This window comes from Astatotilapia calliptera, chromosome 18 (genome assembly GCF_900246225.1).
Source record: "Astatotilapia calliptera chromosome 18, fAstCal1.2, whole genome shotgun sequence".
In the NCBI taxonomy this organism is placed as follows: domain Eukaryota; kingdom Metazoa; phylum Chordata; class Actinopteri; order Cichliformes; family Cichlidae; genus Astatotilapia; species Astatotilapia calliptera.
The window spans coordinates 20084137-20108328 of NC_039319.1; the positions used below are offsets into that span (position 1 = coordinate 20084137).

General features: G+C 42.5%; 1 protein-coding gene across 4 annotated transcripts; it reads right to left on the bottom strand.

Moving 5' to 3' along the window:
- Positions 1-3818: 3818 nt before the first annotated feature.
- Positions 3819-21958, bottom strand: pax3a (paired box 3a). 4 transcript variants are annotated; one of them, XM_026150519.1, is made up of 9 exons: positions 21586-21957; positions 20811-21046; positions 20395-20524; positions 20007-20150; positions 11095-11294; positions 10370-10535; positions 10017-10237; positions 5945-6205; positions 3819-4933 (listed from the first exon to the last, which is right to left on the bottom strand). In XM_026150519.1, exons 1-9 carry the CDS (start codon positions 21668-21670, stop codon positions 4916-4918), a joined length of 1461 nt encoding a protein of 486 aa, XP_026006304.1. In that variant the 5' UTR covers positions 21671-21957; the 3' UTR covers positions 3819-4915. The 4 variants fall into 4 exon arrangements, with proteins under 4 accessions (XP_026006304.1, XP_026006303.1, XP_026006302.1 ...); XM_026150518.1 differs by having other exon boundaries at positions 10017-10240; XM_026150517.1 differs by lacking the exon at positions 3819-4933 and having other exon boundaries at positions 5482-6205; positions 21586-21958.
- Positions 21959-24192: the final 2234 nt, after the last annotated feature.

A 24192-nucleotide genomic window follows, 5' to 3' on the forward strand; every position in this document is an offset into this window, starting at 1 on the left:
TCTGATATATTAATCAACTGAGACAATAAAAGTCATATCATATCTATTTCTGATTGTTTGCAGGTAAAACAGCTAAAGTCACGGGGTAATAAAATGACGTAAACCCACGCAGAAAATATTCGCAGTCATGCTCCAAACGTGAAGTCGGTGCTGTACACTAGTACAGGTGGTGACCCCAAACTCTTCATGCCAGGAGGATGAGACAAAAATGTAATTATGAGTGAAAAAGAGGAAACAGCTCCACATGGCCTCGGGGATTGGCATAACCTTTTGTGGCGGATAGTTCAAATTAGACCGGTGTCGCTCCAGACCCACCTTTGACCCCGGAAACTTAACTTCTGCAGGATCCAGAAGAAGGCTTTTGCATTTTTAGTTTATTATTATGTATCTTTACTTTTACTCCGTGTCTGCGCGATGACCCGAGATGCATATCACACTGTAGCTGCCAAAAAGTGACTGTCTGCCAAAAGGTGATTTCCGGTATTTACCAAAAAAGGGACTTTCCGTATTTAAACTGCTGTAGAGGACTTGTTGGCCTATATGCGAAATATATGTCAAATGTGTCACTCATGAATGATTGCAAGTCACTTGAGCCACAAACACCATTATTGTCACAAGGTAGAAGCACTTTTTGGTGAAGAGGATTTTATATATCTTATATATATATATATATATATATATATATATATATAGTTAAAATTACATAAAAACACGTTGTTGTGTTTTTTAAGCGTGATCTGGCCAAGAAGGTACCTGAAATTGCAACAAATATAAGAATAGTTCTGGAAACATATTTTAAGTTGACAAAAAAGACCAGATTGGTTATAATGCGGGTATAACTAAGATTCATAAAGATACATTAAAAAAAAACAAGTAACTTTTAAATTTGTATTTAGATCCTTTGTAAATCCTGTTCACTAAAGTCTATTTACCAATATACGTGAAGACATTACACATACACAACACATGGAAACATTGGAAATCAGTTATTGGCAGGCGATCACTTTTTGGCACACACCGGTCTGCTAATTTGAAGCGTCCTCCTGTTCTCCGCGAAGGTAACGTTTGCGCTGCGTTGCGCAAATGAGAAGCGTGTGTTCTCTTTGCACAATCCTCTGCACAATCCCTGAAGTTAATTCTGTAGAGTGAGTCGTGGGTTCACGTTTCGCCACAGCTTTGTAAACTTAGATCATGTGGGGTCACGCAGAGGTTGGGGCGGCCCTGTAGCCGTGCGTCAAGTCTCCACAGATCAGTTACAATGTAATGGCAAAGGAATGTCGCTCGGTCCTGGATATTCCACGGAGCTTTGGGTCTAATTAGAACCAATTTGAGAATTGGATGTCATTTCATCCTTTTAGAAAAATACTGTCTTTTCACAAGCATATGGCTACTGTTGAACTTGTTTGTCTAAAAACATATAATATACAGTTATATATATTTTTAAATAACGCTTATCTGTTTGCTCTCACAGGATTCAAAGTTTTTGTTTTGTTTTTATTTGACAAATAAAAATAATGCTGTAAAAAGTTCAAGCGGAATTTACAGATAATTAAATGGCTGGTTAACACACACATTTTTATCACACACACGCACTCACTGAGTCTCTGCCCTGCACCACCCTCAGTCTGCTGCGAATCCCAGGTTCCCTGTGGTGTACCCATGTTGAAGGCCCTGCTGTTAGGGATCCTGATTGGGCCTCACAGGAGGAGATTCCGGCCTGCCATTGACCCACACTTCTCTATGTTTCCACCCATCTCTCAGATCATCAGAGGCAGCCGTCTCCTCCTGCCTGTCGAACAGCCTGCTTGCATAAGGCTCCTGATTGTCAGATGGAAGGGGGGGGAATGAATCTACTACAGGTTTTTCAAAATCACTAGCAGGTCTTGCCTGAGTAGTCTGCCCTGACGTTTTTCTGGCTTGGTGACTGTCAAAACATCCCCCGTATGCATTCATACCCCTCCTTCTCCTTCTCCTTAGAAAGCCCGTGGCTCACAGGCTGTTCTCCTCTTCAAAGTAAAACTTCTCTGCCATGTGGTCTGCGTTGAATGCCTGTGTTGACGGCCGCCCGGTTTTTATGAACTCCTCATAGGGATCCTTTTTTTCTTCGTCGCTGTCTATAAAACATTTAAAAAGTGTCATGGCGAGGAAAGAGTAGAAGAACATTACAAACAGGATATAGAAGTGAGCGTTGTCATAGGTCTCTCTAGAACTGGTGGTGGAGACGGTGGTAGCTGGACCGATGTTGGAGAGAGAGCTCACTGTGGTGTTGGAAACGGTCCCACTGAACTGGCGCTCGCTGATGTTTGTCCCAGTGTCATCGAGAATCTGCTTGCATCTGCTTAAAAGAGAAAGCAGGAGGGTCCGGTTCATGGTCTTCATTTTCAAATCAGCAGCAGGAAAGAGGCTCAGCAAGAATCACAATAAAGCAAAAGACACAGGGAGGAAAGAGAACTAAAGGGGATAGTGAATGGCAAGTGTTAGAGGCAGTCACTCGCCGCTTTAGGAAAGGCATGCCGTGAGCCTCCCACCCATTCTTGTGGAGACCTGATAAGGTGGTGTTTCAGATATTAAGAAGCCCACTTCTTTCCTTTTGCAGCCATAATGTGCACAACTGCACTCTTTTTTTTTTTAATGATTTCTGTAAAGATGTCATTTTGACCAGAAATTCATCAGAGTCCTTATAAGAATCCCCCCCTTATTTTTTTTCCAGAAATAACCTCTTTTTCTTTTCTCTTTTTGTAGCTCATCCTCTTTGTACTCTTTCCTTCACTTTCAATTTGGGGGTTGGATGCTGCAGAGACACTTGGATTGTTGTCAGCTCCGGTCAAGTAGTCTACTCATTTCAAAGAGTGTTGGGGTCAGAGGTTAAGTTGTCTCCAGTGTGTTGCAGCTTGACTGACACGGAGCTCCAAAGCAAACCCTTTGGCTTTTTCACTGGCTGTGTCTTACAAGTTGAACGCTTGCACACAAAAAAAAAAGTTTGGAGAGAGCAAAGAAAACAGTGAAATTAAATCTTTCCTTGATCTTATCACGTTTGACACAAATACTCAGCATAAACAAATTTAAACACACATCTCAAGACACAAAGTACTGAAAACACATGAAAGCACTAAACAAACGTCCGTGTTTTTCATTGATGCTCGCGTCCTCATTTTAGATATGTACCATGAATGGCGTGGACAGCTGCACAGCTGAGCTCAGAGAAACAAAAAAGGCAGGTAAAGTTGTAGCCTTTTAAAGAATGTACCAACTGGCTTGTTTTGGTGTGTGTGTGTGTGTGTGTGTGTGTGTGTGTGTGTGTGTGTGTGTGTGTGTGTGTGTGTGTGTGTGTGTGTGTTTCTGTTTAGTGGTGATAGCCAAAAGTCTTCCAAACCATCTATAGCCATGTGACTGACTAATGCCCCACTCTGTGCTTTTATAATTTACTGCAGCTCTGCTTTAGTCATTAAAGGGTGTGAAGGAGTGTTTATGAAAGGAGATATATTTATGATTTAGTGATCCAGAAATGCACCCCATCTTTAAAAAGCAGGTAGGAAACAACAAAGAAGGAAACTATGAAACACTATGAAAGAACTTTTAGTCGCTCCAAGGTGCTTTACGCCATCAGATTCTTTTTAACCTTCTTCTTACCATTTTTAGAGGTCCCCCCCCCCCAAATTTATTCTCTGTAAAGGTAGTAAGATTCTGGGGGCTGATTTATTCATATATTATTCTGTTGTAGATAGGTGCAGATAAACAGTTTATCCATGCCTATGTTTTTAAATGCATTCCACAAATTACACAATTCAGTGTTACAACTGTCCACTTTTATGCGTTTATTATAAATAGTAAATAGTGCTATATTTTACACAAAATGTTTTTACCAACAAAACAGTTTTACGCCATTGTAAATGAAGAGTGTAAAAAAAGAAAAAAAACATAACGAATGAGCATTATGTAAGACTTACTGAAGCACTTACATGTGCTTGTACAGGAGGACGTGTAGAAAAGACACATGAAGACTAAATAAATAGGAAGTGGAAGTAATATTTGCAAGTTCCTTATAAAAAGAAAAAAAAACTAGTTAAACACATGCAAAAGCAAAAATTAACTGTCAAACTGAATAATGTATTCACTGGCAGAGAATTTTTTTTTCTTTTTTTTTTGGCTTAATGACATCACAACTATATGTTCTATCATTCATCGCTTGATGACTTCCCCTGATTGCTCAGTGCGTACAACCCAAAATGAATGACATTACGAAGACAGAGTGTGTTTTTGAGGTTATAACTGGGGAACATTTGATGCACGTTCATTTACATTACATGAGGTATGACTGTATTGCACTTTCTTTGGGTTGCAGCGGATTCACAATGACTCCACGTGGCTTCAGTTCATGTGTTCTTGCTGGTTTTCCCGGTGTAGTCACACGTTGATCGCCAAAGAGTTACTTAATTTACAGTTAATATCATTTTCCATGACACGGTTTTGATGAAGACATTCTTAGAAGAGCAGAAGTTCTTATGAAGTCTACCTTAGCTTGCATCTCTGCTACATGTTTAAAAAATAAAAATACTAAAAGGTCTTGAGTGGAATTACTTCTCATATCCCCGCCCTCCTACTTTTCCTCTTGAAGTATGGTGAATGATCAGCGCTTGGTTCTTGGAGCATGACATGACACACAAGCAAAGCAAGTGTCGGGTAACAAGAGCAACCGTGCCTTTGGTTCTGATTATCCCAGACAACTACCTTCATCACTTCACCTTCATCTCAGAACGTTCACTTCTTGCCAAAGGAGAATGTCTGAATCGCTTTAGCCCCCACACTATGTCTTGCTGTCCTGGGGAAGTTGTCAGAGGCAGCGGCTGGTGGTGTTTTCCAGTGACAAATGTCAGCGAGGCCTGGCAAACCTCTTCTTCACACCACCTTGGGAGCTTCAAATAATAAAAGGCACCTAAGGGGAACATAAAAAGTTTATTTTATTTGTTTATTTTATTTACATACAACAGAAAATCTCATGGAGGTTTAAGTGTGAAATGGACAGTTAAATGTGAGACGTGATGTTGGTAGGGAGGGATGGTGAGAGCAGGTGGGAAAGAAATCTGGGACCCTTTGGTAAACTTCGGAATGAGAAGCTTTGAGAAAGCTCTGAGAATAAGTCTGGACATAGTTTGTACTTGGTGAGGTTGGTTACACTGCGCCGAGACAGAGCCTTAGCCTGGATCTCTGGCACTGCTTCACTGATCAATAACAACTCTAAATCTGACCTCCAGTGGGACACATGGTTCTAATCCGGACCTGCCAAGGGCCATAATCACCCCCTGTTAAAAAGCCTCTTACCCTGCTTTTATGCAGATACACGTACACGCCTGCGCACACATAGACACACATCCATTTGCCCCCCCCCCCCCCCAGCTACATATGAGTCCCTCCCAGGACTGACTAAATTAATGACATCAAGATGTTGCCACTGATGGGCCAGTCAACATTTTGGTAGTGTACTTCAGATCAGGCCTAACAGCAGACCGCACACTCCCCTCTGGCCTGTCAAACGCACTTCGAGACACGAGTCCTTTCATTTTGGCGGCGATCTTTGTTACACAGGGGTCATTACATGGCTAGGTGAGCTAGACTGAGGATTTGATGGGCAAGCTCATCATACGCAGGGGTCACGAAAGGACAGTGAGTGAAAACGTGTGTGCTGGGATAAGCTTCGGGCCACGTGGATAGCCCGATGATGGTAATGTAAACTGAGGTAACCGCGCTGCAAGCATTCCCTAAAGTTTACTGTAATTTCAGCGCAGTGCTGGGCGATTTGAGAAGCTCACTCATCAGAAGGATCTGCGCAATTAAAGCAGAGGTTATGGTTTAGGCCTTTAAACAAACCTAAATCAGGTTGGAAGTCGGTATGAATTAGTGTTTTTGTTACAATATTATAACAAAAATTTAAAAAATTACATTGTACCTTGCTCTGACTGTACTGTCCATACTGGTAGGAAGGGTGGTGGTCCACATAGGCTGAGGAGGAGTAGGAGGGCGGGCAGTAAGACTGAGTGCTAGGCAGGGCGGGCATGCTGGTCAGGCCTGGTAGAGCCTCCAGGCGCTGGGAACCATGACAGCTAGCAGCCATACCACCATTGGGCTCCAGGCTCCCAGTCAATGGGGAAAGGGCAAAGTCACTCTGGGACTGATGTGGTACTCCACCTGGATTCAATAGGCCCATCACCTGAAGGCAGACAGAGGAAGTCTTGATTGTTTAGAACAGGAACTGGATTTAATTGAAGAGATTTTCTACTTACAGCGTGACCTTCAAAATAAAATATATTGCAAAGTAAATTTTGAAAAATCCCAAGGCAGTATCATACACTCATTTTATCCACTCCACACAGGTGGGCTGAAGTGTAAGCGCTCCTTCTCTCCCCCCGTTCACTGTCATAAATACATTATTACTAGCTTCCGTCACACATATGGTTCTCTTTATTTGGAATAGGAAGCTAACAGTGGCCAAAGCTTTAGCCCACTAGTGGAATCTGCTATAGTTCTTATGTCGTATTTGCAGAAGCAGGTTAATAAAAATATTGGAGTATTTTTCTCTCATTGTTTACACTAGCCAACTCGTAGCATTTCCTTGAAATTAAACCAACAAAAAAAGAAAGTGTCTAAATTTGCTCAGTGTTGATTTTAAAAACAAAAACGCTGAGAACGTGATGTTTATTTTTGCTTAAATTCTGCCTAAAAAAAAAAAAGCAAATTTCACTTTCACGCTTTCACTTTCCCTTAATCATCTCACTTTCTCTTGAGACAAAAACCACAGTGTCCTTGTGAGGGCGAAGAGGTCAAAGGTTAGGTGGGATTGAGGGGTGGGGTGTGTTTGCATATGTGTCTGAGCGCTACATCTCCTACAAGCATGCAGCAGTAGGTGTTTGCATGCGTACGTGTATGTGTATTAGCAGTTTTTTGCTCCGATGTCAGGGATGTAGGGGTATCAATGATCCACCGGGAACAGCTGCACAAAGGTTTGCGTGAGAGGCAAAGTGAAGTCATTAAAATGTCTAAAAATGGACAAAAAGGGAGAACAAGAATTACAGTCCGTGTAGGAGGACGCAGAGCCGAAGCCAAGAGCAAAACCAGGAACTGTCTAACTGAAAAGAAAAAGATAAAGAATGAGTAGCGCCAAGTGGTTTAAAAAACAAAGGCTTTCACAGCGGACAGTCAGTTGGCGCACACACGCACATGTATGCTACAGAGGCAGCTTCGAGGGTGGCCGTGGCTCAGGTGATAAAAAGTGCAGTCTTCTAGTGGCATGGTTGCCAGTTTGATCCCCAGCTTATCAACATACTGGACAAGACACTGAACTCCATTTAATTCAAATGGCAGGCCAGCACCTTGTTTTCCACCCTTGTTGTATGAGTCGTTTGTCAATCAGAAATGCACTGCGATGCATTTAATTGAACTTAGTTAAGATTAAAAGCTGCTATATTAGTTCAAACTATTTAATTTCTTCAGTTATTTTTACATATTTTTTCTTTTTTCCCCTTTAGTATTTAGTTTCCATTTGTGCAGTCTAAATATTTTTGAACACGCAAGGCTGATATCTCAACTTCTGTTTACGTAGATTTCAAACAATACAATTCAGTCATGTTTTAGTAATTAAGACGTTTTATTTTTTAGTTAATATTTGATTAATAATGAATGAAACTAGGCCTTGCATGTCGCAGTACCTTCAGCCTTAAAGCTATTGTGTCTTTGGCCATGTGAGATCATTTGTATTGTAATGTAGCCCAGAAAAAAGAAAAAAATGAGATGACAAATTTCACACCCATCGTTCTTCGCTGTATGAAAAGTTTGGATGGATTTCTCACTGTTGGTATTCATTTACACTCTCACATCCCTCTCCCCCGTTCCTACCAAATTGCAGCTCAATATCCAATGAATACTTAATCTTAGATATTCCCCGTGCATGTTTTTGCTATGAATCTACGAATTGTATTTAAGGATTCCTTGATTGTGTCTTCATCCAGTTTTGTTCTTGTGAGTCTTTCATGTTCTCTGGTCTGTTATTGTAAAATAGATTTTGTTCTCAGACTGCCTGATTAAATTAAGATTTTTTTTTTTTTAACATTTTTCCCCACGTGGTGTTTCTTTACAAAATAAAACATATAGTACACATGATTGTGTTGAAATGCATGCACCATGTGTGTGCAAAGGTTAGTTTGCGTTGTATTTGCATGGCTTTCTGTCTGATCTAGGTACTCATGCCCTCTCTGTCTCCAACTGAAACAGCATCAGGTCCTGGTAGTATGTGTCTGTTTTGAGGTTGTTCCGGAGATTAGGACTCGGGGGGGTGCAAATCCTGGCCGCTTGCTTCCTTGGTGAGAAAGGATTGCTTTGGTATGCACCAGATCAGCAGCGAGACACAGGAGAAAGGGAAACCACTGGCGTGAACGCTACTCCCAAAGCAGAGCTAACTGTTCAGACAAGAATATCATCTATCTAAAGTAAACCTTATCCATATCAAAACTCCACGGTCCTCTCCATATCTGGAGTTGAATGAAACCCCGAAACGTCTGAAGGATCCAGTAGAGTAGATCAGATATTATAGACAAATTTGGAGGTCAGATAAACGGATAAATCCAGCAAGGATTTGATACAAATTTGACCAAGCTACGTAGCTATATGACGAAACTGAAGAAGTAAAGTTTTCTGAGTGCAGAGAGGTCTTGAGGTATTAACTATCAATGTCATAGAATTTAATAAATTCTCATTTTCTCTGCCTTATTAAGTTAAAATCGGGAAATTAATTCTATCCTCATCTGAAATCGAGAAAAACGCATTGTAATGTACATTCAAACAGCTGCAATGGATACATAAATTAAAACAAATTAGCCAACAAAGTGAGTCATTTACATAAATTACACACCTTGTTACGAAGGGCTAGATTACTTCATTCCAATCAATTAAGACACTGGAACATTCAGTGATTGCAATTCCAGACTGAGAAAACATTCGAGGCATGCCGTCCGATTTGCAAGATGAGATGTCCGTTTAAATGCAGAGCGGCCCACTAAGGTTAATGTTGAAACCATCCATGAGGCCACAGCACCTTTGGCCTCTTTATTGGAGTTAAAGTCCATTGGTGACCCTGTGGGTGCAGGAAACTCAGCCCACAAGCATGAGCTCAGTTACAGGAAGGCTGCTACCAGCAAGCTTGCGTACCATTTACAAATTATGAGTTAGCAGACATGACTAACTTTGAATGCATTTAAAACCAGATGTTTCAGATGTTTGCCAAAGTGGTCAGTTATAGCTTCAGCCACAATGGTGCCACCTACTGCTTTCTAACTGTGCACCTCAGTGGCCACAACAAAGCTCTTCTTCTTCTTTTTTCTCGGTATATACATCCTCAGGCATTCACAAAGTAAGAAACCTGCCCGGAGCTGTTTTTTTATCTGAGCCTGACAGGAGTCTGAGATTCTCTCTCATGGGAATTAAGACTCAGCATGCATTGCATGTGAGCCCGCCACCCTTTGTGGCGGTTAAAAGCTCGTTTTACGCCTGTTAGTCTATCTTCTGAGCTGGTAGGGAGCCACTGATGGACACTGATGACTGTGTAATCGACCATAATTGTCTTTTCAGTTTTGATTTGTGTCATCATCCGACATCCGTACATCCTTCCTCACGTCTGGTCCTTTCTGCCCCTCCAAAGACTGACGTTTGCCACATTTTAAATTCATCAAGCTACCCGTCGGAATAAACAAAAATGAAAAGCTACCGAGTTCTTTAGCCTAACAAGGTGTCATCTGTGTCGCTGCAAAGCTGTCTATGAGGCCACACACAGAAGTGCGAGTGCCCGTGTGTCATTATTCCAACATATGGTGGACTTCTCGAACCGCAGCGAAGGACTGCTTCTTTTTTTGTTATGTGTGGATAGGTGTGTGCTTGTATTTCAGTCTAATTAATGTTTGTTTATGCAGAAGTACAATAACTTGGCGATAAATGTATTGCTGTGTATTTTAACAACAGATTGGCAGACTGACCTGCGGTGAGAGGCTGTTGCTGATGGTCGGGTTGACGGCGTTGGTGTGTCCTGCTGGGGCCACAAAGTTTTCTGAATATCCTGAGAAGCCGTGTCGACCAGAAGACAGGCAGTACGCAGAGCTCCCATCCTGGGAACTGGCTGAGGAGCTGAGCCCACTCTGGTGCACAGAGGTGGGTGGTAGAGGCTGCGGTCGGTGGACTGTGCTGGGCTGCTCAGAAGCTGCTGGATAAAATTAGATGAAACATTTTATTTAAAATCCGATTATTCTTATAAAAACACAAACATGTGCGATAAGAAGAAATCTGCAAAATCATTACTCAGGTATGCTCAGATTCGTTCAGCTATGCTCACCTTGAGCTATAGAAGTCTGAGGGTAGGGGCTGTCTGACAGTTGATAGGGTTGCAAACCGGGCATAGCTGATGGGGGGAAACCACCAGGGATGAGGTGGTTGAACGCCATCAGTTGATTAGCCCCTGCTTGCTTCCTCCACCGGGCTCTTCGGTTACTGAACCACACCTGAGAGAGTAACATAGGCAAGTGTTTATTTTTCTCCTAACCCAATAGGGTTTGCCATCAGGCCAGTGAAGGTATATGTGCACATGCCAGGCCAGTCGGTGTGATTACAAGGAGCTGAACTGACAGAGATCTTAACATTTGTAAAGTGAAGTGAAATGACACACATTACTGCTTTGTGTGCCATGGCTGGTCGCTGGGTTCAGATAAGGCTGGAGGGTTGTTACGGTTGTTAAACCCTATAATTAGGAAACCGTCTTAAACAAGAGTCTATTTTGTGATATTTGATGATCTTAACATAGCGCTTTTTGAGGAGTTTGCCAAAAATAGGACACTGTTTTCACACACGGTGGCTGTAGTGAATCTGCATTTTGTCTGTCTGCATGTGCAGGGGCAAAGGGTCAAGGGTTTTTAGAGGAACACATGTCTAATAGCTGTGAGGAATGCGTGGCAACATCTCAAGGCTATTTAATGCCCATGTGACACAAAGTCATGACGGACTGACACACTGCTATACTGTCAAGATTCAGGTCTCCAAAACTTTTGCGTGCGTGGGTCTAACCTGAACTCGAGCCTCGGTGAGTTTGGCCCGCTGAGCCAGCTCCTCTCGCGTATAGATGTCAGGGTAGTGCGTGCGTTCGAAAGCCCTCTCCAGCTCCTCCAGCTGTTCTGCCGTGAAGGTAGTCCGACTCCGACGCTGCTTCCTCTTCAAAGGCAGACCCGGCTCGGAGTCCACATCGGAGCCCTCGTCTGAGTGACTGGCTGGGATCAGGAAACAAACTCTGTGTTAATTCGATATTCAGAGGAGTCAGGCTGACACAGAATGAAACACTGTAGTAAATACTAAGCTGGGGTACAATAGCAGGATCTGATACAATAGATTGTGCTGAGTGCAACACATGGTGCAGAGCCACTTTAGATTGTATCCTCCTGCTCCCTTAAACTCCTCAGTGGTTCCTGAGGGGATCAAAAGCCAGAGGCTGCTTGAACATGGATTAAAGAGGACTACATCTCTCTGGGGTATCCATTCCCTGGGACACTGTGTCTCTTCCAGTCTTAGCCATGCTGTGTCCTATGCCGATAGGGTCCCATAGTGAAAGGCAGTCAGCCTTTTGCAGGTGCTTCTTAATCTGTTTGTTCAGTTGAGGGCAGGAGAGAGCAACTGGGTAACTGGGAGACAGCCATTGGGACCTAATTCAGCAGAAGAAGGGAATCATTGAATGCTTGAGACCATAGACAACCATTTCTGAATTTTGAGGGGGAGGTTGCCCATCTATTAAATAATGATTAAGCTCCACAAACTAGCGTGACAGTCTTCCATTGTCCACCATTACGTGTGTGCAATCCCCCCCCCCCATCATTCTCACTCATATGCACACTCACAAACATGCATCTGCTGCGCCTGAGCTACGGGTTTTCACTCGGTGAATGTAGACTGTGACAATGTGTCAAAAACAGATGGAAATAAGACAGAGTTGGAATCCACTTCCAAATCCACCCCAGAGGGACCCCTTAAAGCTCATGAGGAGGGTTCACTGCACCTTTTCGACACTCAAACTATGCAGCAAACACCTCTACGCCGAGGGAGACGAAATAAGTGGCTCAAAACCAGACGGACAGGTGTAAGCAGCAGAAAGGCTTCAGCAGAAGACCGAAGCTTGGCTATTCCCCCCCAAACAGACAGACATTCTCCCTCTGCCCTTCAGATTTAAAGCTTTAATTAAAAAGTGCCAAGTCAGACAACAAGGAGGGGGTGGGGGCTAGAGGCAGAGATCTCCCCTCGCCTCTGGAGTCTCTGGAGCCAAGCAGGAAATGTTTGTGCTGGTTGCCAGTGTGTGTCTGACCAGGCATTACACACGGATTTGGCCTGAGGGAATGCTGCTGTGATAAGGACCGCCAGCACACAAGATTCTGATGCTGAGAAGAGCTCTTTATTACATTTGGACTGAGGGTGCCACGTAGGTGTATAGGCGATCAGTGATTGGTTGGATGCTTCAATAGGTTTGGAAAGTGCAACTCTGAGCATGGGCTGTTTTTTGTGTTGTGTTTTTTCCAGGTAAAGTTTGGCCTGAGACGCACTGAAGCACATTTTATATGTAAAATACATGTCCGACACAAAGAGAGACTTTGGATTAAAGTAAAACTTTGCTTATAAAAGGAAACTTATTTTGTATTTCTCTGTGCATTTTCTATAAATCAGCAACTTGAGGAGAGTACATCTCAAGATGAGGAAGCGAGCACAGCTATATCCAGTGCCATTACCATTTTAATAATGGGCGAACAGAGAAGGAAAGAAAAAAAAAGACAATGAATGACGGCAAAGAAACGCAAAAAATTCTTGAGGGAGGGAAGGCGAACTCATAAAACTCCTCAGAGGAGAAAGCTCCCCATTGGCATTGTATATCATGTTAACTACAAGGTTGGGGGTGGATCTCCTCGCCTGCACCCTTTTACCTTTTATTTCTGTCTTTCCTTCTCCTTTCCCTCCCTGTTTTTATTATTAGTAACTACTAAGAAAACAGTCCGTCACAGAGTGTCCTTAATGGTAAATGACAGTGTTGCTTTTGTCATCCTCTAGCATGCTCTCTCTCTTTTTCTCTCTTCCTCTCTCACTGTCTTTCTTTTTTTTTTTTGTGGGGGGGGGGGGGGGGGGGGTGTTGTTATGTGGCCAGGCCTTTGTATCTTTGCAGGGAAAAGCCTGTGGCAGGGCTCTATTGGACCGATTACCACGCTCCATCTGTAGGAGCCATCAGGGACGCCCGGGCCCGCATTCAGGGGCCTGTCACCTGCCCAGCAGGGGAGTGGAGGGGGCTGAAGGGTGAGATGGGGGCTGTAGAGCCAGGGGCTGAGTGGGGGAATGAAGAGTGGGAGGAAGAAAGGGGGGGGGGGGGCACAAAGGAGTCTGGAGAAGGGCTACTGAGGGCTGTGGAGGGGCACAGCAGGGGAGCACCCCTTCATCCCCTCCCTCCATGGCCTGAGGGGCACAAAGTTGGGGGATGGGGAGTTGAAGGGTTGACATGGTGAGGAGATGGGAGGCTGAAGGCACCTGAGGAAGATGATGGGGAAGGCGTGCTGGGTGCCAAGCTAAGGCAAATTGGGGTGCTGGTTATTCTTTAGGACCTGTCCCTTAAATCTCATCAATTTACTTCACTGCTCTTGTCTTCTGCTCTCCCATCATTGCATCTGCATCTTTGACTTTTTTTTTAAAAAAACTTTCCTGCACTGACATCAGTTTTTAAGGCATGCTGATGCAGAAGCAGGCTTGTTCCCACACATTCCCTGCAACAAAACGACAGAAGAGGATACTAACCGCACAAAGGAAGGCCTCGACCTCCTTACTTAAACACCCAAATCAAATTTTACGCTGGAGCTAAAGCACCGGGGAGCTGAAAATACTCCATCGCTCCTCACAGTTTGGCTCTGGCTCTGACGGGCGTCCTAACAGAAAGATAGATTATTATCCCACAAGCGGAAATTGAGGTTGCTGAAGAATAATCCACGAAACAGTTGTTTCAAAAGAGAGCAAGATGTAGTATAATAAACTAATAAGAAGCTAGTTCAGATAGCAGAACAGATATGACTGTGTTTATCGCAGTTTAAGGAGCTCAACAAGTGAATTCAACAGGTTCCTTTCCCTGATCAGAAATTCAAGACAAAAAAAAACAAAAAAAAAAAAACAAGTGTATTCACAGACGAGCGTGCAGGCAGATAAAATGCAGAGGGCAAGGACAGTGCTGCAGACCCACCATGCAAGATAAACCCAACCACATATTGATCGAGAGAGGAGACTGACAGGCAGGGAAGATAAACTCCAGAGGGTCACAGATGTGAACTTGGGGAATGTCCAGTTCCATTAGCTTCACCTGCAGCAGGAGTGCCTCAAACAAGCCAAAAAAACCCAAGAGAGGGTTTCGACTGTTAGGAATAAAGGCTGCTCTTGTGTATTGCAGAAACTACCTCGGCCAGGGCTTGCCTTGCCAAGCATTCACCCCCCCCCCCCCCCCCCCTCCACTTACCCTTTCAAGAGATGTTAATATGAAGAGACACTGCGCTCATACATGCATATAAATTTACACACATGCACTTTGAAACGAGAAACAAACCAAAGAGGTGGAGAGAGAAGTGTGAGAGAGACTCAAAGTACATACTGAAGGAAGGAATAAAGTAAGAAATCAAAAAAGACGAGAAAGTCTCAAATGAAGAGGGAAACGAGGGGATGAGGAAACACAGAGGAAAGAGAAAGCGAAGCAGAGCATATGTGGCAGTTTATAGTCTCATCTTGATAGGGGCTGGCTTAGCCCGTCCTCCAGGGGCTGTTAATAGAGAAGGTAATTGAGCTGGTGACATGTGTTCGCAACACAAAACAAAGGGCAGAAGAGACAAATGAACTAGCTATTTGCCCAAGGAAGTAGATGTGGCCCTTTCAGGCCACAGAGCACAGTGCGAGTGGGCCACTGAATAAAATAGTGGCATGCCACATAGAGCCAGAGCGAGCAGATGCACTGAGGGAAAGAATGGTTAACTGACAGCTTATGGGCTCAGCTGGGGTTAACAGTTAAGGGGGAATTGGGAGTGAGTGGGCTGCTCACTTGACTTGCTAAAGAGCCCCCAGGAACCCGCAGCTGCCTGGGAAAAAAAAAAAAAAAAAGGGGGGGGGGGGGGGGGGGGGAGAAAAAGTGAGAGATGATGATGTGATGGACATAGAAAAAAAAATGGAGCGAATAAGCGGAGGAGGTTAGCACTTAACGGACAAAGAAATAGCCGGCAATATGAAGTTGAAAGATGTATCTCTGTCTAATATCGGTGAGGGTGACAAAAAAAGCACAAATGGCCCTGCGTGGCTATTATGTGTGCCCAGTGTGCGGTGGTTATTATTTAGTTCCACCGCAGTGCAGTTAGGTGACAGTTTCACGGTGGCATTTCCACCCTCGGGGCACGGACAAAGCAACTGCAAAGAACCCACGCAGGGCTGCAGCAACAGGCCAGTCTGCCGCACGTTCCAGTCACACAGAGACCAACCAGCAGAGCTCCCCATCAGCTCTGCCCTGTTAGGCAAAACAGACACCCGAACCAATTACCTGACGCAGGACAGCCGGAATATGGTTCTCGGATGCAGGAAAGATGTACGTGTTGCAAAAAGAAGGTTATTTGTGCGTCATGGATCCTTCGGTGTAACATCCTGACACTGGTTTGTCCGTTGACAGCTTTTCCCAAACATTATCATAACCTCATTTCCTGGGGCCTGATAGTTTTAACAGTGAAGTGACCCCAGGTTAGCCCCTGACCTTTTCACACACACAGCACCGCAGCGGAGTCAGCCTCGCCACTGACCCTGCAACAAAACTGCACAGATACTCAGAGAGAAAAACCATCAACACATTCCACACTTTAATTTTTCAGACCCTACAAATGTCTATGATTTATTTTTTTTTTTTTACTTAAATGGTAGGAAATAAGCTGGAAACTAGAACACACATTTCTTTACTTAAAAAAAATGTTGTCTTCCTTGTTCAGAGTGAGAAAAAGAAATAAATCAAAACAGCAGCAGAGTTGCGTTGGCACGTCCGTAATGTGCAATGTGCTGGATGAAACTGCTTCACAAAACCTGAGGCTAAACAAAGTTAAGTGATTGACAACGCTGTCTGGCTTTACTCAATTAACTATCCCATTGTGGCTCTTCTTTGGAGAGTCCCCTCGCTCCCGACCCTTTTCTCTCCTCGCTCCTTTATCCTCCCCATCACAGACTTTTGCTTGGCTAATACTTCCAAGAAAATAGAGAGCTCTTTTTCTACTGGGGCTCCTCTCCTTGACCTTCTATTGCTCGATGCTTCTTTTTCAGTAACTTCACAGTGTCTTTGGGGTTAGTGGGGAGAATGCAGAGAGTACATCAGCGCCGAGGGGCCGGCTCAGGGCAGGACCCCAGCCCATTACTTCAAAGTTGGCCCGCATTCATTAATTGTCCTTTGAATTAATATTGGAGGATCACAATGTGGGTGCCAACAGAGAAAGAGGCTTTAATGAAGCATAGAGTCTGCATTCAGTTGCAGATCAGCCAGTGTGGATTTTTTCCATTCTTTTTTGGAGCAGGAGAGAGCGTTGAGAGTGGTGCCGACTAGCAAAATGTGAAAGTGCTGAGTATTTTAAGTAGAGTAGAAGGGCAAAGAAGTATCTATCCACCCATCCATCTATGAATTTGGGCTGTTTTCCCAGCAGTCTAACAGGATAAATAAGCATCATAAGCACTCTCAACACAGGAAAACACAGAGTGAGCCCCACATATAAATTTTTCCATTATCCAGCCCTGAGAGGAAAATGGAAATGTGGCTATAGCAGACATTCCTCTGGTTGCACTGAGGCCTTCTGTCTCCTGTCTCCTCCAAAACTCCAGTCGCATGTTCTACAAAATCTCTCTCTCTGTTTACAGTTAAGGGTTATTGCTATGTTGCCTGGATGCCTCTGTTCCCTGTGTGTGCCCGAAATGTTATCTGTTTATATACTTAGATGCCTCATGAGAGCCTAAGTTATGAAACTTGAAAATTGGATTAAAGAGCCTGTATGTAGCCGGCTACGTGCGGAAGTTTGTTATTGCAATAGCTTCTCCTTTGTTGGCGGTTCAGATCAACCTATATTACATACGCATTTCTGACCGCTTTAAAATACGGCACAGGCCTGAACGCAGTTGCAGACTTTCTGCTCTCCTCGCTCTCCAAATTTCCCCCTCATTCAAAAGCCATGCCAAAATCACAGGGAGCCAGTAACCCAGTTTATTTACACAAACAAAGTCCTACTCAGCTCCTTTGACAAAAGCAGCTAAATCTTTCATGTTTTGTCAGCACTTGATTCCTCCTGTCCCTCTGGCTATTTGCCTGCCTCTGGACAATAGAGGCAGGAGAATGGCAGCAGATTGTTGGAATGCACCTCAATGAAACCAATTATTACATGTTGACTGCGTTCACCATGGCAGATTTGAAAGAACTGAGCTCATTCATTTTGGCACCACGGGACTCCCTTTTTAAAGAAAAGTTATCCCTTTGACTGTTTGTATTTCTGAGCTTTCTTCCCCCCCGCCTCCTCCTTCTTCTTCTTCTTTTTGCCTTTCACCCCACTGCCATAAATGGATCCTGCAAGACTTGCTGCTCTAGCTTCGATGACTTTGGTTACTTTAATTAATTGTATGACGCTAAAGGCTAAAGTGCTAAGAGTATGGAGGAAAGGATGCTATCAATTAACACATCCCAAGAACAAGAACAGCGTTGCACAATTCAGTGTTCCTGTAAATATCACACACCCAAGATACAATGAGTTGCTTGACTGCTTTATTAACAAATATATATACACACATATATATAAATTGTAAACCAACTTGCTCAACCGTACGCGCTGTTTAAACTTTGTCAAGTCTACTTTCACTTATGCAGGAAATGGAACAATCAAACCCTTTCCCACAATGTTCCAGCCACTCACCAATGCCATTGGCCTTCCTGATATATACTTTAACCCACAAACCTTAGCAGTCCTTTTTTTCCCAGACAAATAAATCTAAATGAGTCAGCTTTGATCTTAGCACTTAAGGAAAGCCAACAATAGTGGTAGAAGAGAAAGGGGCAGAGAGCAACAGGCTTCTCTCTACCACAACAATAGCCTCTACAAACACCTACTTAATCAATATTTGGCCAGAAGACACTCTCTCAGTCCCCAAACCACCCTTTTCACATTCTAATGAAGTCTCATAAAAGAGGGGGGAAAGAAGAAAAACTCAACTACTTCCACAAAGAGACAAGAATGAAATTGTACTTTTCTCAATAGAGAAATGTGCTTTAAAGATGATTGCGTGTAGGATGTCACCTATTTGGTGGAGAGAGAGAGAAAGGAGAAACTTCTATTTATTTGTTTATTTTGTTCTGACAATTAAAACAATTCCTAAAAATCATTCAAATTACATTTTAAACATATTTAAACAACTAGGTCTTCGGCTTGGGGCGATGAAGCAAATCAGGGTCAAGAAGAAATTATGCGTATGAAATCATAATTTGCTGGTGTATCCATCTACGATCAGAATCTAATCGGATTTTTATTTTGTATCCCCCCCCCCCCCCCCTTCCCTTACAAATGAGTTGAAGAAGTTTAACAAGCAAGCTGGCCTGATCAATACTGTGGATGTTCCTCGTCTGGTGGAGGGAAGTGCCCACAGTCACTCCATTAAATGTATGCGCCCTAGGCGGAAAGGAAAGGGGCGGACTTTTTCTGGGATGAAAGTGGAGAGAAATAAAAGGGTTCGGGTTTAATCTAGTGAAGAGTGAAGAGTTTCCCTGCGCTCGCTCGCTGAAGGCGTCATGCTCGCTGCGCAAAGACAAAAAGCGGCGATAAAAGCTCCGTGCGCAACAGTAACGGAACCGTTCGATTTGACTGGCGTGAATTTAACACATCTCCACATTTCACAAAACTGCGAGCCTTTTGTGAGCTGCGGAATGCGTTAACTCAATGTTAATTTTATTTTCTCCTCTTAGAAGAATTCCCGTCTGGTAAAATAGAACAAGAGTTCGCATTTCAACAGAAATATATTAGGAAACTCTGCATTATTTAGGCTAAAACAGCAGCATAATTACTCCTCGTGTAGCAACTATAAATTCAATCACGTCTCCAATAGCAACAGTTTCATTTCAGTCCTCAACAGGTCGAAAATCAACAGGTGATTGTCTGATTCTGGTTTCTTCCCTTTTTTTCCCCTTTGATGTGATTTGTTCTGTAAACACTGACGAAATCCTCCAAACTGGCACTTTTTTGGAGGAGTCTATAAACCAGGTCGCACTGGGCCTGTTGGTGTCCCTGAATAATTCATCGCTCATTGCGGGTTCATAATGTCTTCTCCCGGCCTTTTGTCAGCGCAGCTTTTTTTTCTCCTCCTCCCTTTCTTTCCCTATTTTGAAAGAGCCTGGCATTTTATTGTACACCACTGAGCCGCTCACTGGAGTTTGGCTTTTTTGTGCGTCATACCGAGGTGTGACTCTAAATGGACTCGCGATGCTTTGTGCTCAGAAGTTCATTCGCAGTGTCCGATTAAGTGTTTTAAAAAAGAAATAAATTCTCAGGCCTGGGAGTTACACAAATGTTTGATTTTGAAAAAACTATTTGTTTAACTCTCACAAGTGTATGCGCATGCGTGAGCATCTGAGATTTTAAAAATTCAAACATTTCCAGAAAGTAATATCGAAATTATTATTATTATTATTATTCATTTTCTTTCTGATACAAACAAACGGCAAAGCACAAGCGGATTTCACCAGCCTGAAAAGCCTTGCTCATAAGCTACAGACAACAAAACCGACCACACACAATTAAACATTTAAAAGCCATAAACAACCAGATCTTACTTTTCTACTCAAATTCGTTTCTTAATTTTTTTTTCTTTATCAACATTCTCCTGGACAGTAACATGAGCACACAGCGCATTGAAATCATAAATGAAGAACTTACATCGATCTCCCAGAATGCCATCGATGCTGTGTTTCGTCCGTGGCTCGTTTTCCTCCATCGCCCTCTTCACGACTTCTTCATCCTCCTCCTCATCCTCACCAGCTCCGCCGAATTTGGAGCGCATGACGCGGCTGATGGCGCTCACTGAGTCAGACGGAAAAGTTCGGATAAGTTACAGAAAGAAAGAAAAAAGTAAAATCATTCTTTAAAAAAATACTTCATTATCAAATAATTAACAAAAAAATGTTCAGAATCCCTTACACCAACAAATTTTGCGCTCGTTTTTGTTGATTAAAATGATCCCATCACTTTTAAGCGGGGAAGATGAAATGATTTTTCCACATCGTTCCTTCCGGTTATAGTTACAATATTTTATAATTGTCTGTACCTGAGGGGACGTTGTTTCTGTCGCAGATTCCGTCTTTCAGTAGTTTGTCCCTAATTTCCCAGCTGAACATTCCCGGGTTTTCTCTCTTATACTCTTCGATTTTCTTGTCAATCTCTGGAGAAGCGGTTTGCTTCGGTGGGAAAAGGGAGAAATCATATTTTAAATAAGGGTTATATATATATATATATATATATATATATATATATATATATATATATATATATATATATATATATATATATATATATAACCCAAATTTCCAGATTATTAAATCTGTGAGTTTAACAACAGTGAAGATTTTTATTTTGACGGGAATGTGTTGTCTGAGCGTGTTCTGAAAAGCTTTGCTGAAATAACCTGTGGACACTGGCTCTTGAATAATAATCAGACACAACATTAGCCGTCCCGTCTCTCACCTTCGGCTTGCTGCCTCCGATGGCCCCCGGTCTGATAGAACCCGTCTCCTGGTACCGGCAGAGAATTTTGGAGACGCAGCCGTGGGACACCCGCAGCTGACGGGAGATGACGCACGGCCGGATACCGTGATGGGCCATCTCCACTATTTTATGTCGAATGTGGTTGGGAAGAGGTCTGCCGTTTATGAAGACACCACCGAGCTGGTTGACCCGACCCTGTCCTAACGGAGTCGAGACTATAGACAACAAGAGGTTTAGTTTGTGAAACACCTGAAAACTAGACAACTTGCCTCTTATCTTTTCAGCAAAACACTTTGGAAACTGTATATGTATAAAATAAACAAACAAACAACAACTCCTCACAACTCTCATGTGACAGGCTATGTTGGAATAAGAGCAGTGAAATATGTAAAAGCATTTATAAAATATATATTGGCCAGCTGGACAACTGTGTTATTAAACACATCGTTTTTTAAAGGTTACATTTAGACACAAAAACTACACTTATGCTTAAATAGTAGGCATAAAATAGACATGAAATATTACAAATTCAAAACCAATCACCATATAGCGCAGTCAGACTTTCTCTCCAGTAACAGACATTTAAAGTCAAGTTTTTGTTTTTCGTTTTGTTTTGTTTATTTTTGGTTTTGGCTTTTTACAGTTTTAAAGATGTTCCGCAGTCACTTTTTCCACCTTTGCTCAAGTTTTTTTGCTTTAAGTTGAACTTTAGTTTTAGATGTGCGAGCAGTAGCAGCTGGATGAGGTTTCTTACCTTCTAGAGAGTATCCTCCTCGCGGGTAATTCTGATGGGGAGTCGGCCTCATCATCCTCGGTAAACCTCCTGCAAGTGCTGTCATGTTTCCTGACTTTCTGTCAGGTCGCTTCACACGTTTAACGTAGCTACCTTGGTAGATTTTAATCCAACAAGACGCTCCTTCTTTTGTTAGTTTAGACGCCCTCTTTGCATTCGTTGAGTAACAGGTTGCCTCGACCGCAGCGCACCGAATTCCTCATAAGAGTTACTGGTTGCTTTCCGGTGATCGATGTGGGCTGAGGGGTGAGTTTAAATCAAAGTGCTGGTTGCCCTGGCAGTCCTGCGGGGACTATGAAGATGCTGTGCGAGGATGGATTGAAGTTAAACATTTTATCTGTGCTCGCTGTCCCCTCTGACTCTACCGCGCGCATGCTGATTGGTCAAAGATCCGGACGTTCAGGGCCAGGGGGAGCTGTGTGATTGGACGTCGGGCCCTCTCTTGTCTTTGGACTGACCTCACGAGGTCAGCTTGTCACGTCACAGGCTTCTGTGCGTGAAACTTCTCACAGCGAGAGCAACTCTTAACAAAACAAATTCACCAGATCCGTTCGATTAATAGTTCTTGCCTGGCTCTGCTGAGATGATGATGCCACTGCTGGGCCTCAAATGAACAGCGCGAGACGATTAGCCTACAGAAGCAGCTCGACTGCGGTTAGATTTTACAAATCTGACGATTCTTTTTGAAGTCATCTAAGTTTTCTGCTACCTTGAGAGTTCGCAATGAGTACTTTAAAATCAAATCAGTTAACACAGTCAATCATAACCTTATTTCAACAAAAAACACATTTTTTTATACATATAGATATTTTTATGGACATTTTCTTGGTGTTGTTGTTATTATAGAAGGGGGAGTCTAGTTGGGGTTTTTTTTTTTATCTTTTTCTAGGAGTTTCTTCACATACACCGTAATAAGCTCTAATAAGTTATAAGTTGTCATGTAATCGTTGCAGTAATTTAACAATGAATGCAGCGCGGAGCAGTGTAACACATCCGTGCAAATGCTGCATTAGGGACACCCTGAGCCACATGTTGGATCACTTGATTTTTCTAAAGCTTGAGTTGTTGTTGTTGTTTTTAAAATAATTACAAGAAATGGCGGTTTTATTATATTTTATTTTATTTTTTATTATTCTGTTCCCCCCAGGAATACGTTATACATTGGGTGACTGAGCTTATGGGACACCTTAGTCTGCTGAATTGAATGACTGATTGGTCAAAACAATATTAGGCAACATCATAACTTACATTTTCTGTGCAATGCAGTGATCACCGTTATATTTGTGAATATTTACCTAAACATGATGATGATCCTGAGGAGCACTGTGAAAATCTCAACTAAATGAAACTAATTTCATTTAATAATAAACGTATTTATTTATTTATTGACTGTTAAATGGAGAAACAATGGATGGGGGCACAGAGATTGTTGTATCGTTATTTCACTTACATCCCAACTTGGTGCAATCTTTCTGGTCCTTTCACTCCCACAGCATGTGGCTCAACATATCTTTAGTCACTCTATAAGACCCTCTGTTTAAAAAAAATCCAATGGACACAGAACATGTGGAAACATTATACGTCCATAAAAGCAGAATGGGGGAGATAGAAAGTTATTATACTAAAGTTCGACTATCATGAAAAGGATATTGGATCTACCATGTCAAATCAATTAGAGGGGTAAGCTGAGTCAGAAATGCGCTGTGGTGGTGGCAGCAGCGGTGAACCTAATGCATCAAAAATATAGAACAAAATGAACCCAAAACTAAATAACATGTAGCATTTACTTGGCAGATACACAGCCAGAGTCTTTTGAGGCTATATTTTGGAATCATACATATTAATGAAACTCAATAACCTTCTATGTCTCCACTAAAGATAAAGTTAGTATAGCTGCCTAATAACCTATAGGCAGTTTTGTTCTTGGCCGATAAGGCCCTCTGCTGAACCACAGCACTGGAAAAATCTCCTTTCTTTGCAAAGCCACTTACAGCATAATAGTCGAGATTAACACAATATCAGTTCAAATATAGGAGGACATCTGGAGGAAATTAAATCATAACTGATAATCTGTCCATGAGCTATAGGGACTCAACTGCTGAGCTAACAAGGTTAAATCATTTTTAAAAAAAAATTCCGTTCCTTAGTTTAAAAAAAATATATTGTAAATGTAACTGCTTACCCTGACAAGCAGAGTGATTGATAACCTTGATTACCCAAATTTGGATTATCCATTGACTTTCTATCATAATTTCAGTGTGTTAAAACAACAGCCAGCTGTAAAACAGCATGTGTTTAACCTTTATTAGGCCTCAGAGAATCATGCCTCTGCTGTGAGTGGGAATTTTTTAAATTAAGTGTAATAATACATGTCTGTAAAGCAGACGCCCGCAAGGGTTTATCATTATTTTAACTCTTTTGGGGTGTTTTTGGTTTCCTACTATTTTAAACACAGAATTGTAGTTTACTTACTCACTTGTTATGACGACCACAACTCTAAATTAAGCTGAGATTGTGTGTGTGTGTGTGTGTGTGTGTGTGTGTGTGTGTGTGTGTGTGTGTGTGTGT